The sequence below is a fragment of the Capricornis sumatraensis genome, chromosome 17, assembly GCF_032405125.1.
Source record: "Capricornis sumatraensis isolate serow.1 chromosome 17, serow.2, whole genome shotgun sequence".
Classification (NCBI taxonomy): domain Eukaryota; kingdom Metazoa; phylum Chordata; class Mammalia; order Artiodactyla; family Bovidae; genus Capricornis; species Capricornis sumatraensis.
The window spans coordinates 10,576,085-10,593,329 of NC_091085.1; the positions used below are offsets into that span (position 1 = coordinate 10,576,085).

At 40.2% G+C, this 17,245-nt stretch overlaps 1 protein-coding gene across 1 annotated transcript in view; it reads left to right on the plus strand.

Annotated features, from left to right (window-relative positions):
- Positions 1 to 17,245, plus strand: part of DCHS2 (dachsous cadherin-related 2) — a 344,197-nt gene that overhangs the window by 189,401 nt on the left and 137,551 nt on the right. Inside the window, exons 4-7 of the mRNA XM_068990276.1 lie at positions 4,052 to 4,288; positions 8,216 to 9,232; positions 11,365 to 11,552; positions 15,046 to 15,145. Coding sequence (XP_068846377.1) covers positions 4,052 to 4,288; positions 8,216 to 9,232; positions 11,365 to 11,552; positions 15,046 to 15,145 — 1,542 coding nt within the window. The remainder of the gene's footprint in view (positions 1 to 4,051; positions 4,289 to 8,215; positions 9,233 to 11,364; positions 11,553 to 15,045; positions 15,146 to 17,245) is intronic.

Consider the following 17,245-nt stretch of genomic DNA (forward strand, 5'->3'; position numbering starts at 1 on the left):
TTATTAACTTTGGGTGCTATGGAATATTCTTACTATATTGTATTAATATACTACAATAGACTTAAACATTTATTATTTTCTTGAGGGATATTAAAGCCATTTGCAATATTGCAAAGGACTTCCTATTTCAGAGCCCTTATGTAAGTACAGGGTAGATTTCTAAGTTTTGAATAAGAACAATTTACTGTGAGATAAATATTGCCAAAGTGTCTTTTGGCAAGTGTATGTTGATACCGCATCCTTTGTTAATCTGGCAAAATATTACCTAAAAGTTTTAGCCAACATTAGAGGTGAAAATAGGAGGTAGTTGTTTCTAATTTTGTATTTCTGTTATTTTTAATGAGTTTGAGCATTATCATATTTATTTATGCTTTATTCTTTTTTATAAGAATTATCTGCCCTTATTCACCTTAACTTTTGGTTTATTTGTATCTTTCCATCTTAGTTATAGATCTCTGCATTATTATGTATATTAAATTGTTTTTTATATATTTTCAAAATGTTGTCTTTTGATTTTGAAACCACAAGTAAGTAATGAATAAGTGAAATAATGAATAAGTGAATGAATGATAAGAAAGACAAATACCATTAATTAAAGTGTAAGGTAATTATATACACTACCATGTGTAAAGCAGATAGCTAATGCGAAGCAGCTGTATAGCGCAGGGAGCTCAGCCTGGTGCTCCATGACGGCCTAGGGTGGTGGATAGGGGTGCATGGCAGGGAGGCTCAAGAGGGAAGGGATATGTATTAATATATAGTTATGACAGCTGTATGGCCGAAACCAATGCAGCATTGTAGAGAAATTATCCTCCAATTAAAGAAAAGTTAAGTACAATGTGGCACGTGTGTTATGTGTACATGTACTCAGGCCACTGCGGGGTCCTAGAGAAGCGGTCTCTGAAGCAGGCTGGGAGGTAGAAGAAGATCCCCTGTGCCAGGGGAACCTAGAGCTGTGCTTTAAAATATGAGTACAAATCATTGCCAGAGAAAATGAAGAAGTTATTCCAGGGAGGGGACGCAGCAATCCAGATAGAAAAGAACAGGATCTATTCTGGAAATTAGATATAGTTCTCTGTGCCAAGAGCGAGGTCCTGTGCAATGAGTGGTGAGACGGAGCCACAGAGATGGAAAAGTACTAATTGAGCAGCTTGGTTATCACAATAAGGCACTTAAACTTTCCCTGAAAACTGGGAGAAGCACTGATAAGTCAAGATTTGGATTTTAGGAAGACTATTCTAATACCAATATGAAAAATAATATGGAAGGAGTCAGTCTGAAAGCAGGTAGACCAGCTTGTGGTCTACTTGAGGCAGGCATTAATCTTTTAATTGCCATAATGGAAATGACACCATCTGTGTGGAAAATAAAAGCCTTTAAATGTCCAATAATTAAAATTGAGTTAATTCTAGGAGACTATATATCCAGAGAATAGGGGATAATTGGGTTAGAGAGATTTCTCATTTTCTTCTGTAAACAGATACTTTTGCATTATTTGAGTTTTATTTTTCAATCAAGGATAGACTTTTTTAAGAAAGAAAGTTTGAAGCTAATTAATAACAGAAATATTGAGTGTTTTGGTGGACCAGCAAATCAGTATGAACCCCAATTTTAACATGACTGCAAATGTGGGTGTGATAATGTCGGTTACATTACTATTTTAAAAGTATTCCAGTAAAAAATGTTTCTGCTCTTCTTTGTTATAGTCAGATTGCATCTGGAACCATGTGTTCCCAGATCAATTGGGACAATGTTCAGGAGAAAGGAACTGCAAGTGAAATGACATACAATCATGTTAGATAAGAAAATGGAGATGCTGTGCCTGGCACAGGTCTGAGGAGATATTTAGCTTCGGTTATTGATGATGTGTTTGCCAAGAAGAAATAAGACAAATTCACTAAATTTCTAATGAACATCGGAACAAGGAATTGGAGTTATAACAGGGCAGATTTGATTTTAAAAAAGAAAGAAATTAAATGGGTGTCAGTTTTTTTAATGCCTAGAAAACAAACATTTCTGATATTTTTGCCAGCTTCTCATAAACTGGCAAAATTGCAGTGCAGTAGTCAGGCCTTCATTTAACTAATGCTTAAAGCCAGTTGTGTTGTGATAGACTCCATATGGTTCAGCCACATTTATTTATATGTAAATGCTAACATTTTATGTGTGTGTTTCTTTTTTTGTTAAATACAACTAACATTTTCATTTCTTAAACTGGGTATGCTCGACCTATTTTCGTGTTTCCACACTAACACACCAATAGGTGGTATTGGCAATAATAAATGATTGGTTTTCTCAGCATTACTGGATCTCTCCTCAACTTAACCGTTTACACTTTCTTCTCTGACAAGCACTCTGCATATAAGCCTAAATTATCCTTATGGTTTTGTCAGGTCGGTTTATTTTTCTTCCTTGATTCTTGCCTCATTGCAGCAAAGATTTGGAACAGCAGTCTAAAGGGTTTAAAACAACAGATAAGTTATAGCCCAGTTCACCTCAAGCAGATAAATCTTTTGTTAGACAGACATTCCCAAGATATGGGAGCAGGCTGACCTCAAAGGAGTCTTCTTTTTCCCTGTTAGCTTCCCCTTTTTTAAACTTTACGTTTCCTCTTTTGGGTTATGCTTTGTGCAAAATAGGGCTTGTACCCACTACCAGTCAATGAAAGGGAATGCAGATGGGCATATTCTCAAAGCCAATTGACAATTGCAAGTTATATAACAGCAGGCTGTGTTGTTTATATCTTCCCATAATTCAGTCTATTGTTATAATCAGCTGTAGAATATTTGTGAACCCTTAGTGGGCCCTTAGTTGCCTAAGGTTACTTGGAAAAGCCCCTGTGCTAAGTTTGTATTCACTGTGTGTCTAGAGTGTATGTGCAGGAGTTGGAAATGTCTCTGTGGTTATTTTTGTAGCATTATCTGTGAGCTCTCTTGGGTATGTCTGAGATGGGTTTTAGAGATAAGCTTGCATTCCTTTCAGCCAGGCAACCCCTCGTTGCTCATGCCTAACTTCCTACCTAACAGTTTCAATGTTTCTTGAGGTTTTCTTACCCACAGCCATTAATATTTTATTCTCTCACTAACAAAGAGAATGGAGTTCCCTGAAAAAGAGCTGCCCTCTGGTCTTGCTAAGGCAGATACCCCAGAACATAAGACTTCAGCTTCATCTGTGGCTTTAAGGTCTGGTGCCTGGGCAGATGGTGATCACCCAACAATCTGGCATTAGCCTAGACTACACTGGGTTATGAGATATACTCTGCTTGTCCCTCATCCCGGGCTGCTGATATGATAGTAAGGCCTCATGAAGGCAACAGTGTATATTATTTCCTGGTTAACTGATATATTTCCAAGATGACTTAAAGTTTAAGCTCTAGGAAATATTTCTTACTTGGTGGAATTTGGACCATCATTTTGCAAATATTCTCAAGTTCTTTGATTGAAAAGTGGATGTACTAGGGTTCTCCAGAGAAATGGAGCCAATAGGACATATATAAATATGAAGATGTGTATATATATATGTGTGTGTGTGTGTGTATACATTTATTGAAGGAATTTACTGAAGGAATTGGGCCTGTGATTATAGAGATTAACAGATTAACAAGCCCCCAGATCTGCAGGTGAGTTGATAAACTCAAGACCCACTGAACCCGCGGTGCAGCTCGAGGGCAAGGCTGGCAGTCTCAAGACCCAGGAAGAGCCAAGATGTCTAGGTTCAATTCAAAAGGAAAGGAAAACAGCCACTGTGCCAAGCTGAAGGTAGTCAGGCAAGAGGGATCTCCTCTACTTGGGGGAGGACCAGCCCTTTTGTTCTAGTCAGACCTTCACGTGACTGGAGGCCCGTGCACAGCAGGGAAGCCAATCTGCTCGACTCAGTCACACCCAAAAATACCCTCACAGACACGCACAGCATAATGTTTTACCGAATACTGAGCATACTGTGGCCCGCTCAAGTAGCAACCATCATAGTAGCATTAGCAAGTCAGTGTAATGTTGCTCGTACCTATTTGTTGCATGTTATCTGCCTTTTTATTCTCTCTTTCTCCTATCAGGGATTATTTACTTAACATCAACTCTTAGTCATTTGGAATCCACCACACTTCTGCTGATGGTCTGTGCTCGAGACGGTGGTGGGCTCACATCTGTCACTAATGCTGAAGTCACCATACACATTCTCCAGACGACTCTGGCACCTGCTGAATTTGAAAGGCCTAAGTACACTTTCTCTGTTTATGAAGACGTACCTGAAGATAGTCCTGTGGGAACGGTGAAAGCTAAAGAGTCCTTGAGTAAGTACTTAAGTCTTATGCTACATTGAAATCCATTATTGGAACATTTTCTGATCATAGCAAACCCCCTCTTTCAACAACACAAGAAACAACTGTACACAATGGATATCACCAGATGGTCAGTACCTAAATCAGATTGATTATATTCTTTGGAGCTGAATATGGAGAAGTTCTATGTGGGAAGTAAAAACAAGACCAAAAGCTGATTGTAGCTCAGATCATGAACTCCTTATTGCAAAATCCAGACTTAAATTGAAGAAAGTAGGGAAAACAACTAGGCCATTCAGGTATGTCCTAAATCATACCTAAATCAGGTATGACCTTACGATTATACAGTGGAAGGGACAAATAGATTCAATGGATTAGATCTGATAGACAGAGTACCTGAAGAACTAACTATGGATGGAGGTTTGTAACACTGTACAGGAGACAGTGATCAATACCATCCACAAGAAAAAGAAATGCAAAAAGAAAAAATGATTGTCTGAAGAGGCCTTGCAAATATCTATGAAAAGAAGAGAAGTGAAAGGCAAAGGAGAAAAGGAAAGCTATACTCATCTGAATGCAGAGTCCAAAGAACAGCAAAGAAAGATAAGAAAACCTTTCTAAGTTAACAATGCAAAGAAATAGAGGAAAACAATAAAATGGGAAAGACTAGACATTATGGAGCCTGGTGGGCTGCCGTCTATGGGGTCGCACAGAGTCGGACACGACTGAAGCGACTTAGCAGCAGCAGCAGCAGAGATCTCTTCAAGAAAATTAGGGATACCAAGGGAAACTTTCATTCAAAGATGGGCTCAATAAAAGACAGAAATGGTATGGACCTCACAGAAGCAGAAGCTATTAAGAAGAGGTGGCAAGAATACACAGAACAACTATACAAAAAGATCTTAATGACCCAGATAACCACAATGGTGTGATCACTAACCTAGAGCCAGACATCCTGGAGTGCAAAGTCAAGTGGGCCTTAGGAAGCATCACTATGAACAAAGACAATGGAGGTGATGGAATTCCAATCGAGCTATTTCAAATCCTAAAAGATGATGCTGTGAAAGTGCTACACGCAATATGCCAGCAAATTTGAAAAACTCAGCAGTGGCCACAGAACTGGAAAAGGTCAGTTTTCGTTCCAATCCTAAAGAAGAGCATTGTCAAAGAATGTTCAGACTACTGCACAATTTCACTCATTTCACATGCTAGCAAGATAATGCTCAATATCCTCCAAGCTAGGTTTCAACAGTACATGAACTGAGAATTTCCACATGTACAAACTAGATTTAGAAAAGGCAGAGGAACCAGTGATCAAATTGCCAACATGGTTGGATCATAGAAAAAGCAAGATAATTCCAGAAAAACATCTACTTCTTCTTCATTGACTACACTAAAATCTTGACTGTATGGATCACAGCAAACTGGAAAATTCTTAAACAGATGGGAATACCGACCATCTTACCTGCCTCCTGAGAAATCTGTATGCAGGTCTAGAAGCAACACGGAACAATGGACTGGTTCAAAACTGGAAAAGGACTATTTCTAGGCTGTATATTGTCACCCCACTTATTTAACTTCTATGCAGATACATCATGTGAAATGCGGGGCTGGTTAAGCACAAGCTGATCAAGATTGCCGGGAGATATTTAATAAGCTCATATATGCAGTTGATATACCACTCTTGGCAGAAAGCAGAGAGGAACTAAAGAGGCTCTCTGTAAAGTTGAAAGAGGAGAGTAAAAAAGCTAGTTTAAAACTCAACATTCAAAAAACGAAGATCATGGTGTATCTGGTCCCATCACATCATGGCAAATACATGGGGAAACAATGGAAACAGTGACAGATTTTATTTTCTTGGGCTCCAAAATCACTGTGGATTGTGACTGCAGCCCAACCCTGCTGCTGCTACTGCTGCTAAGTCGCTTCAGTCGTGTCTGACTCTGTGCGGCCCCATAGACGGCAGCCCACCAGGCTCCCCCATCCCTGGAATTCTCCAGGCAAGAACACTGGAGTGGGTTGCGATTTCCTTCTCCAATGCATGAAAGTGAAAAGTGAAAGTGAAGTCTCTCAGTCATGTCTGACTCTTCGTGACCCCACGGACTGCATGCAACCTACCAGGCTCCTCTGTCCATGGTATTTTCCAGGCAAGAGTACTGGAGTGGGGTACCATCGCCTTCTCTGGACTACCCTAGACAGCATATTAGAAAGCAGAGACATTACTTTTCCGGCAAAGATCTGTATAGTCAAAGCTATGGCTTTTCCAGTAGTCATATAGGGATGTGAGACTTAGACCATAAAGAATGCTTATCACCAAAGAATTGGTGCTTTTGAATTGTGGTGCTGGAGAAGGGTCTTGAGAGTCCCTTGGATTGCAAGGAGATCAAACCAGTCAATCCTAAAGGAAATCAATCCTGAATATTCATTGGCAGGACTGATTTGAATCTGCAGTTCCAACACTATGGTCACCTGATGCGAAGAGCAGACTCATTGAAAAAGACCCTGATGCTGGGAAAGATTGAAGGCAAGAGAAGTGGACAACAGAAGATAAGATGGTTGTATGACATCACTGACTCGATGGACGTGAGTTTGAGCAAATTCCGAGAGATGGTGAAGGACAGGGAAGCCACGTATGCTGCAGTCCATGGAGTAGCGAAGAGTCAGACACAACAATGCAGTGTTGAATAAATCTTACCTTTTCTCCGTGAAAGAATTGAGACCATACAATCTATGGCCTGCTCTTTGTTCTTTCAACAGTATTTTTATCCTACTTTTTTAAATCACAAAAGTAATGGGTACTTTTAACCCACTGCTCATTTCACAGACACACACACTTCAAGAAAATTTTATGAAAACACATCCAACTATATTTGCTGTTCTATGATGACCTTCCCCCCATCCCCCTACTTCCCCAGTTTGTGTATTGTGAAACTTTTTCCAAGAAACTGGACATCATTCTATCTCATTTAAAAAAGTTGCCTAGTATTTCAACTTATATGTATAAAATATGCTTTATTTAAACATTTTCTTTTTGCTATCAATTTGAATGATTTACAATTATTTTTGCTAGTCCAAATAGTACTCAAGCAAATATCTTTATATGACTTGTAGAGGTTTCTCTGCAAGAAAAATTCCTAGAAGTGAATTACTTGTTCAAAGATTTTATCCTGCTCCCTAGTGAAAGTGTTAGTCCTTCAGTCATGTCTGACTCTTTAAGACCCCTTGGAAGGTAGCCCACCAGGCTGCTCTGTTCATGGGACTCTCCAGGTAAGAATACTGGAGTGGGTTTCCATTCCCTTCTCTAGGGGATCTTCCCGACCCAGGGATTGAACCCAGGTCTCCTGCATTGTAGATGGATTCTTTACTATCTGAGGCACCAGGGAATCCCATCCTGCTCCCTAACCCTAAACCTAATCCATCTCCTCTTCTTTCCTTAACTTTTGGGGATGGTATTCGCCTTTTGTCAGTAGCTATTGTAGAGAAGGGGCTTCCCTAGTGGCTCGGTTGGTAAAGAATCCATCTGCAATGCAGCCGTCTCCCTCCATACAAGAGACCTGGGTTAGACCCCTGGGTGGGGAATATCCCTTGGAGTAGGAAATACTTGACTTTGCTTCCTCAAATATAGGCATCCACATTATTTTCTGAGTATCTTTCTGTTTTACTTAATTCAAGAAGAGGGAAGGAAGATGGTGAAACCCATGGCTTTCTCCTTGTCCCAGGACAGTACTTTTGTCTACTGATACTTGAGAGACCATGTGTCCACTTACAACAGGCGTTGGAGAGCCGAGGAAGACGTGAGACATTGCACAGTATTCTCCATGTATGGGATACACATTAGTGCTTCCATTTCTTAGTGTTTCTAGTAGGTACGTTCTTTTAGCCTAAAGTGATTGCCTTCTCCTTTAATTTCGTCCTTTCTTTTTCTCTTTTTCTTTTCAGATTCCTCAGAGCCAATTTTTTATAGGATCTCCTCTGGAAATTTGGACGGCACGTTCTCCATTCACCCATGGCTGGGCACCATTCGAACCCAGAAGCCTCTGGATCACGAAGCGCAGCCGGTGGTTGTGCTCACCGTCCAGGCACAGCTCGGCAGCTCCCCCGCCTGCAGCAGCACAGAGGTCAACATAACCGTCATCGATGTCAATGACAACCCCCCGGTGTTTCCCAAAGCCTCCGATGAGGTTACAGTGTCTCAGAGCACGCTGCCTGGCACAGCCTTGTACCGCGCCCGTGCAGAAGACAGAGACAGCGGGCCCAACGGGCTCGTCCGCTACGCCATTGCGCGCCAGAGCCCGAGCCTCTTTGCGGTGGACGCGGGGCTCGGCGTGGTGTACCTCAACCGGAGCCTGCCCGGAGCTCAGGCGCAGGCGTGCACTCTGACCCTGGTGGCCCAGGACCTCGGCGTTCCTTCTCGGGCGTCCCTGTTGGTGCTGACAGTCATTATCGCGCGACAGGAGCGAAGCCCGTCTTTGACGTTTGAGCATTTGGTCTATCAAGTGGAAGTGAGTGAGTCGCTCTCGCCAATGACCCCAGTCCTGCGCATCCAGGCCCGCCCACTGGGCCCGCAGGGTGCTTCCCCGCAGCTCGTGTACCGGTTGGAGCCCAGCACAGAATCCGCTGCGTTTGGCGTCCATCCTTTCACAGGTTGGATTTTTTTGCGGCGACAGCTTGACTATGAATCCACGCAAATGTATAATTTTAGAGTGTTTGCCTGGATCCCAGAGGACAAATTGTCACAACATGTGAGCACTTCAGTAATTGTTCATGTCCTGGATGAGAATGACAATTCCCCTGCCTTCTTGCATGATGTATTGTTTTTGAAAGTCCAGGAGAGTCCTATGCCCCAAGGGGTAATAGGCAAAATTACAGCAATTGACAGAGACTCCGGAAAGAATGGACAGCTGTCATATTTCCTTTTGTCCGATGGAAAATTCTTCAAGATGAATCCTAATACAGGTAGCATTTTGTAGCTTGCACTTATTGCTTTAAAACTGGAATTGACAAACCCCAAATCTAAGTTATAATACTAGTGCAAATATATAAAATTGCAGTTTTTAGTAAATGCTTTGCTTGATGACAGTATTGTGATTTTAAAGTAAAGTCAAAATTGAAAAGAATTTTTCCTAGAATGATCCATGCTTCCTTGCCTCACACCCACATACTGTCTGTCCATACATGGTTCTTTTTTTGAATTAGAGCTACAATGAGAACTGGACTGGATAAACTATTGTGTAAAGCCTAGTCTCCTCCACCATATTTTTTCACTTGTAGATGTCTTTAAATATTTCAAATAATATTTTATAAAACATGTCATTGATGAAGAACTAAAAAATCCATTAATTAAGATTTCAAAATTACTCATTTGATATATTTCCCCATTCTCATTGTTTTTTTTCAAGGAACCATAGGGAATGGGCAAATATTTACACTGAGGTTTTTTTTTCCAAGTCTTAAGTATAAAAATTTTATTATATTTTAAAATTTATATTATATAAATTTACAAGGACTTTAATTCCTGCAACTACCTACAAATGAACTGTGTTTATACTGCAACCATATAGCTGCAGAAACTGAGACCTGCATAGCTCAAATAACATGCCCAAGGTCATGGGGCTAAAAAGAAGTGAGAAGGTCACCACTTTGTACATTTCCAAGAGGCACCATTCATGCTGTGGTCCTTGTACATGTTGCCCTTCGCTCTATGTATGTGTGTGTGTGTGTGAGTTGCTCAGTCTGTGACCCATGGACTGTCAGTCAGTCAATCAGTTCAGTCGCTCAGTCGTGTCTGACTCTTTGTGACCCCATGAATCACAGCACGCCAGGCCTCCCTGTCCATCACCAACTCCCAGAGTTCATTCAGACTCAACCTCCATAGAGTCAGTGATGCCATCCAGCCATCTCAACCTCTGTCGTCCCCTTCTCCTCCCGCCCCCAATCTCTCCCAGCATCAGAGTCTTTTCCAACGAGTCAAGTCTTCGCATGAGGTGGCGAAAGTACTGGAGTTTCAGTACTGGACTGTAGTGGGACCCAATTTGAATTCAATTCTAATTACCTTCTAGGTGCCCACTGTGTGAGTTAGGAAAAGGTGCCCCTTCCTCCAGCAGATGGCGCTTTACCCCAGGACACAAGGCCTGCTAGGATGGCAAGCTGCATCTCAGATCCCATTCCCTCCTGAGCTGGCCGCCCCCAGCAGGGCACAAACTGCACTGCTGCCAGGATGGTCCTGCTTGCTCTTTACTTCCAAGTGCTGAATAGTTCTCTTAGGTCTTCTGTTTCACTCAGCAATTTATTTTTTTGGAAATAAAATATGCATTTGGTCCCCACATGATCTTCTCTCTCCCACAGTCAGTCCAGTGCCCAGATTCAGAAGACCAGGTGCCCACTAAAAAAATGACATAGTAAAGGAATATGTAAACACTGCATTTTAGCTTCACCAATTCAGCAACTTTTCCAGATATGAATTTTTTTGTTCCTGATTTCACTTTTTATTTTTCACATGGTTATTTCATTTGGAGGACGAGGGCAAAAAAAAAAAAATCTTAGAAATGGCAATGTTAGGTAATAGTTTCTTCATGATTACTTTCTCACAAATTGATATTTTCATAGACAGTGAGGAAATTAATTCCTGGTGGAACTCTGCAGTGGAAGATGGCCCTTGGTAGTATGTAGAGGCATTTACAATTTTATGCCTGAGTCTGTGAGATGAAACACGAGGGACATAGCCTAGAAGAGGGTTTTGAGCAAGACTATGCAAAATATGGTTTGTAAAGCATCAAGTTATTTGGGAGGTCATTATGCTCACTATACATATATTTTGTGAGATAGTAATAAATATACATTCTTTAGTTCAAATGGTTCGTGGTAGATAGTTTGAAATACAAAGAATGACGAATTGAAGATGACAGAAGAAACTTCAGAAAATTCTTTCAGCAGTGGAGCTAGATTACTAAAGAGTGTGCTGTTGGAAGTTGTGCTCTTAGAGCTTTGCATCTGATTTTCCTTTCTGGGCATTGGTCTGGATTGGGGTTCTTAACACCAGAACTGTGGTACAAGTGGCGTCTTCTCTCACACTGCTCTGTGCTCCTCAGGGGAGCTGATCAGCTGGGTGGCCCTGGATCACGAGCAGCGCGCGCACCATCAGGTGGCCGTCCTGGTGAGCGACCACGGCTCCCCTCCGCGCAGCGCCACTACGCTGGTGCATGTCTCAGTTACTGACATCAATGACAACAGGCCGTACTTCCCACAGTGCCTCGCTGGGAAGGAACTGTACATCAAGGTATGTGCAAAGTAGCCATGCAGCCTTTGCATTAATTTTGGTCACTAGTTTTGAGCACCATCTTGTGGTAAAAAGCATGAACTTACCCAGTCAGTCTTGATGTGGAAATGCATACATTTTTAGGTTTAGAATTGTCCACAAGTCATAGAAACCTATAATTATTTTTTAAATTAATTAATTTATTTTAATTAGAGGTGAATTACTTTACAATTCACCTCTAATGTGGTTGGTTTTTGCCATACATTGACATGAATCAGTCACGGGTGTATATGTGTCCCCCATCCTGAACCCCCCTCCCACCTCCCTTCCCATTCCATCCCTCAGGGTCATCCAAGTGCACCGGCCCTGAGTGCCCTGTCTCATGCATCAAACCTGGACTGATGATCTATTTCACATATGGTAATATACAAAAATAAATTCAAAATGGATTAAAGATCTAAATGTGAAACCTATAATTATTAGAAAAAAGAAAAGATATACCTGTAGATGATTCATGGCAGAAACCAACACAATACTGTAAAACAATTGTCCTCCAATTAAAAAATTAATAAATTAAAAATAAAATGCTTATATGTTCTATTTAGGATCACACACTCAGTTGTTTTATGATAATGTGGTTGTGTCTGTTGTATGCAAACATAATGGTACTTCATTATCAGTAGTGCTCAGACATGGATTTTTTTTTTTGCAGTAATATTCATGCCTTTCTTTGTTTAGAGCTCAGCTGAAAAACATCTTTGAGCCAGTTAGTTGAAGACAGAACAGTCTGTAGCTTTAAAGTGAAGGGTGCATGTGTGCTCAGATGCTGAGTCGTGTCCAACTCTTTCCGACTGACGTGCACCCAAAGATTGTAATATTTGATCTTTGCAGGCAAATGCGAAAACTTCTAATTATATTTATGTGATCTTATATCTTTCATTTCCATATTTTTGTATGTTTTATAATGTACATAATAAATTAGCATGTTAGTTCATGTAGATAATTGATAAATGTTTCTTGAACGTACTCATACTTCTGTTAAAATAAATGGGTTATGTAAATAAAAAATTTGGAAGCTATTGCTCTGAAATAATTGAACATTTAAATTAAGCTCAGATATGCATGTTGAAAAACACACAAAAGGTATCGAGGAAGTTAATAACTTTAAACTCATCTTCCAAAATCATATTTAAAGAAAACTCTGCCATCGTGGAGCAGCATGATACCATCCTTATGATTTTATATTACTTCGTTTTACGCCTGACATGTGTACAGTGTGCTCAGTCGTTTTAGTCATGTCTGACTCGTTATGACCCTGTGGATCGTAGCCCGCCAGTTCCTCTGTCCATGGGATTTTCCAGGCAAGAATACTGGAGTGGGTTGCCATGCCCTCCATCAAGGAGGTCTTCCTGACCCAGGGACTGAACCCGCGTCTCCTGCATCTCTTGTGTTGTAGGAGGATTCTTTACCTGCTGAGCCATCAGGGAAGTGCCAAGGACGACATTTCACAGCTTAATTAGGCCATAGAGCAGAAACTAGGAGCTCAGTTCCACGTGTGTATTTCGTGTCCCAGGAAAGTTTCTGTCAATTAATAAGATACTTTTCCTGAAATAATAGTCCACACGTATCTTTAGCATGTTTCAGACCTTTAAAAATGCCCTAAGAAGGTGATGCATAAGAAGCTAGAATCCTTTTTGTTGTTGTTCAGTCACTCAGTTGTGTCTGACTCTCAGGGACCCCATGGACTGCAGCACGCCAGGCTTCTCTGTCCTTCACCATCTCCCGGAGCTTACTCAAACTCATGCCTACTGAGTCAGTGATGCCATCCAACCATCTCATCCTCTGTTATCCCCTTCTCCTCCCGCCCTCAGTCTTTCCCAACATCAGGGTCTTTTCTAATAAGTCAGCTCTTCACATCAGGTGGCCAAAGTATTGGACTTCAGCAGCAGTCCTTCCAGTGAATATTCAGGACTGACCTCCTTGCAGTCCAAGGGACTCTCAAGAGTCTTCTCTAACAGCACAGTTCAAAAGCATCAGTTTTTCAGCTCTCAGCCTTCTTTGTGGTCCAATTTTCATATCCATACATGACTACTGAAAAAGCCATCAGTTCAGTTCAGTTCAGTCGCTCAGTCATGTCCGACTCTGCGACCCCATGAATCGCAGCATGCCAGGCCTCCCTGTCCATCACCAACTTCCGGAGTTCACTCAGACTCACGTCCATTGAGTCCGTGATGCCATCCAGCCATCTCATCCTCCGTCGTCCCCTTCTCCTCCTGCCCTCAATCTCTCCCAGCATCAAAGTCTTTTCCAATGAGTCAACTCTTCACATGAGGTGGCCAAAGTACTGGAGTTTCAGCTTTAGCATCAGTCCTTCCAAAGAAATCCCAGGGCTGATCTCCTTTAGAATGGACTGGTTGGATCTCCTTGCAGTCCAAGGGACCCTCAAGAGTCTTCTCCAACACCACAGTTTAAAAGCATCAATTCTTTGGTGCTCAGCCTTCTTCACAGTCCAACTCTCACGTCCATACATGACCACAGGAAAAACCATAGCCTTGACTAGATGGACCTTAGTCGGCAAAGTAATGTCTCTGCTTTTCAATATACTATCTAGGTTGGCCATAACTTTTCTTCCAAGGAGTAAGCATCTTTTAATTCCATGGCTGCAGTCACCATCTGCACTGATTTTGGAGCATATCTTTGACTATATGCATCTTTATTGGCAAAGTAGTGTCTCTGTTTTTTAATGTGCTGTCTAGGTTGCTCATAGCCTTACTTTCAAGGAGCAAACGTTTTTAATTTCATGACTGCAGTCACCATCTGCAGTGATTTTGGAGCCCAAGAAAATAAAGTCTGTCCCTGTTTCCATTGTTTCCCCAGCTATTTGCCATGAAGTGACAGAACCGGATGCCATGATCTTAGTTTTTTGAATGCTAAGTTTTAAGCCAGCTTTTTCGCTCTCCTGTTTCACCTCCATCAAGAGCCTCTTTAGTTCCTCTTCACTTTCTGCTATAAGGGTGATGTCATTTGCATATCTGAGGTTATTGATATTTCTCCCTGCAATCTTAATTCCAGCTTGTGCTTCATCCAGTCCGGCATTTCACATGATGTACTCTGCATTTAAGTTAAATAAGTAGGGTGACAATATCCAGCCTTGACGTACTCCTTTACCAATTTTGAACCAGTCCATTGTTCCATGTCTGGTTCTAGTTGTTGCTTCTTGCATCAAAAATCTGAGAGTTTTTAGTCAACTTTATTTCCTTTTTTTCCTCTCAAAATTAGTTTAAATGCTGCAGATAATTTGTTCAAATTGAGTGAAACATTTAAATGTGTAATATGGATTATTTCCATGGATTTACATTCATATAACCTTTATATGGTAGACATTTGAATTATGTGTGGGTTTAAAAGTAGTTTAAAAATAACAGGAACATTGTGTTCTTTTGTTTCAAGTTTCATCAATATTGCTTGCTTAAGTTCCGCCTACTAATTTGTCATTCATTTGTCTTAATGACAGGTTCTGGAAGGTCAGCCAGTAAATACGTTGGTTACAACTGTGTTTGCAAAGGATCTCGATGAGGGAAGCAATGCAGAAGTTATATATTCGGTATCTTCAGGTAAAACTTCCTATTCATACAGGATTAAGAGCTTTTAGCATTTCCTCCGCTGTCTACCAAACGTCTGCCTCCTTCTGAGAAAATAGTGAATGCTAAAAATAACACCAAATTGCACACAAAATAATTTTGTTGTTTTCTAGAATCACCTTTTTAAAAAAGAATTTAAAAGTTTAATGTAAACTCATACAGTTTTTTTCATGTCCTAAAGAGAAATCAGCCAATCATCCATTTTAAATGATTTATGTTCAGTAATCTAAAAATGCAAATCAGCTTTTATTGAGGAAAGCACTATTAATAGTTAATGTGTGAAAAAATGATTGAGTATAAAGACATATAAAGACAGGGTTTCCCTGGTGTCTCAGATGGTAAAGAATCTGCCTATAATGCAGGAGATCCAGGTTCAGTCCCTGAGTTGGGAAGATCCCCTGGAGAAGGGAATGGCTGCCCACTCCAGTATTAGTCCCTAGAGAATTCCATGGACTGAGGAACCTGGTGGGCTATCTAGTCCATGGGGTTGCAAAGAGTCAGACATGACTAAGTGACTAACTCTTCTCCATAAAGACATATGATTATAAAAACCAAGCACCTGTGAATCTCTATGAAAATTAAATATTCTTCAGGTCAGAGTAAATCATACTCAAAATATCACATGTGTACACTCAAGTATGTGTATGTGGGGATTTTACTGAGACAGGCTTATGTTTATGTTTTTCTTTGAGAATGCACAGGCATTGCATTCCTATGAATGGATCCAGTGATTACCTTAAATTGACATTGTGTCTTTATATGATTTCAAAAGGCATTTTTGCTGTGTCATGTTTGATACAAACATAGGGAAGCAAGAGACAACATTGCTCTTACCTGCAGATAATTTAATTGCCTGCATGGAAACCCCAAATATGCTACAGGCAAACCATTGGAATCAATAGCATAAAAATATTTCTGGGAGCAATGTCAATATACAAAAATCACTAGCATTTTAGAAACTAAGCAGGATTTCAAAGGTTTGATTCACTATAACAAAGAAAATCATAGGGTGTAGGGTCTGGCTTGCTTCTAAGATCGTAAAATTTAGGCTTCATGGTTCTTCACTTGCTGGGGCTTCTCTGGGATGGGAATATTGTCCTATTCTCTTTAAAGAGGACCCACAAATTAAATGTTTCCCTTCCGAATCAGAATCATCTTGACGAAAAGCATAGGGAGGGAAATTTCAGTAAAATATATTCAAGACCTTTGTGTAGAAAATTGCAAAATGTTGATGAAAGACCTGAAAGCAGAAAGAAATGAAAATGCAAACCATGTCCATGCTTGGGAAGGGGACGGAGTGCATTGTTCAGGGACAATGAACCTTCTGCAGAGAGACAGACAGATACACACACACACACGCAAGTTAAAATATAATCCTTCTATGATGCCATTATTTGCAAAGAAACACAACCATCCTAGAAACTGTCCATGAATATATGGTCTAGAGAGATACATCTCCACTTTAGAACAGAGGCTGTTCATAGGGAAGAAAACGGGGAATGAAATTTGGAGGTATACACAGGTTCTCTGCTGTACTTATATTTTGTCATTTCTTTAAAAAATTTGAAGAAATATTGAGACTTTACCAACCTGGAAGTGTTTCCATGGATGGTCATCATATATTTCTGAAAGTTTGAAATGTTGATTAAAAAAAAATTAGTCTTTAATCTGATACTTGGGACATAGCAATATAAAAATATGGTATTATCTATTATGTTATTCATACCCTTGCTTTAACTTCATCCAGTTGCAAAATAGAAGCAACTACAAAATATAAGAAAAAATAACAAGATAAAAATCAATATAATGGGAACATTTATATCTTTGTTTACATATATATATATATATATATATATACATATCTTTGTTTATATCCTATATGAATGAAGTAAATGGATCGAAGCATAGATATCACAACCAGCAAATGTTACATAATTTCCTGCTCTATACTCTGACTTTCTTAAGGGCAGGAGTGCTTTTTTATTTGCCTTTATTTCCCCTATAACTGGTAAAGTGTCTGTTGTATCATAATGACTCATTGACAGCTGAATAAAAGAATGAAAGAGAGTCATG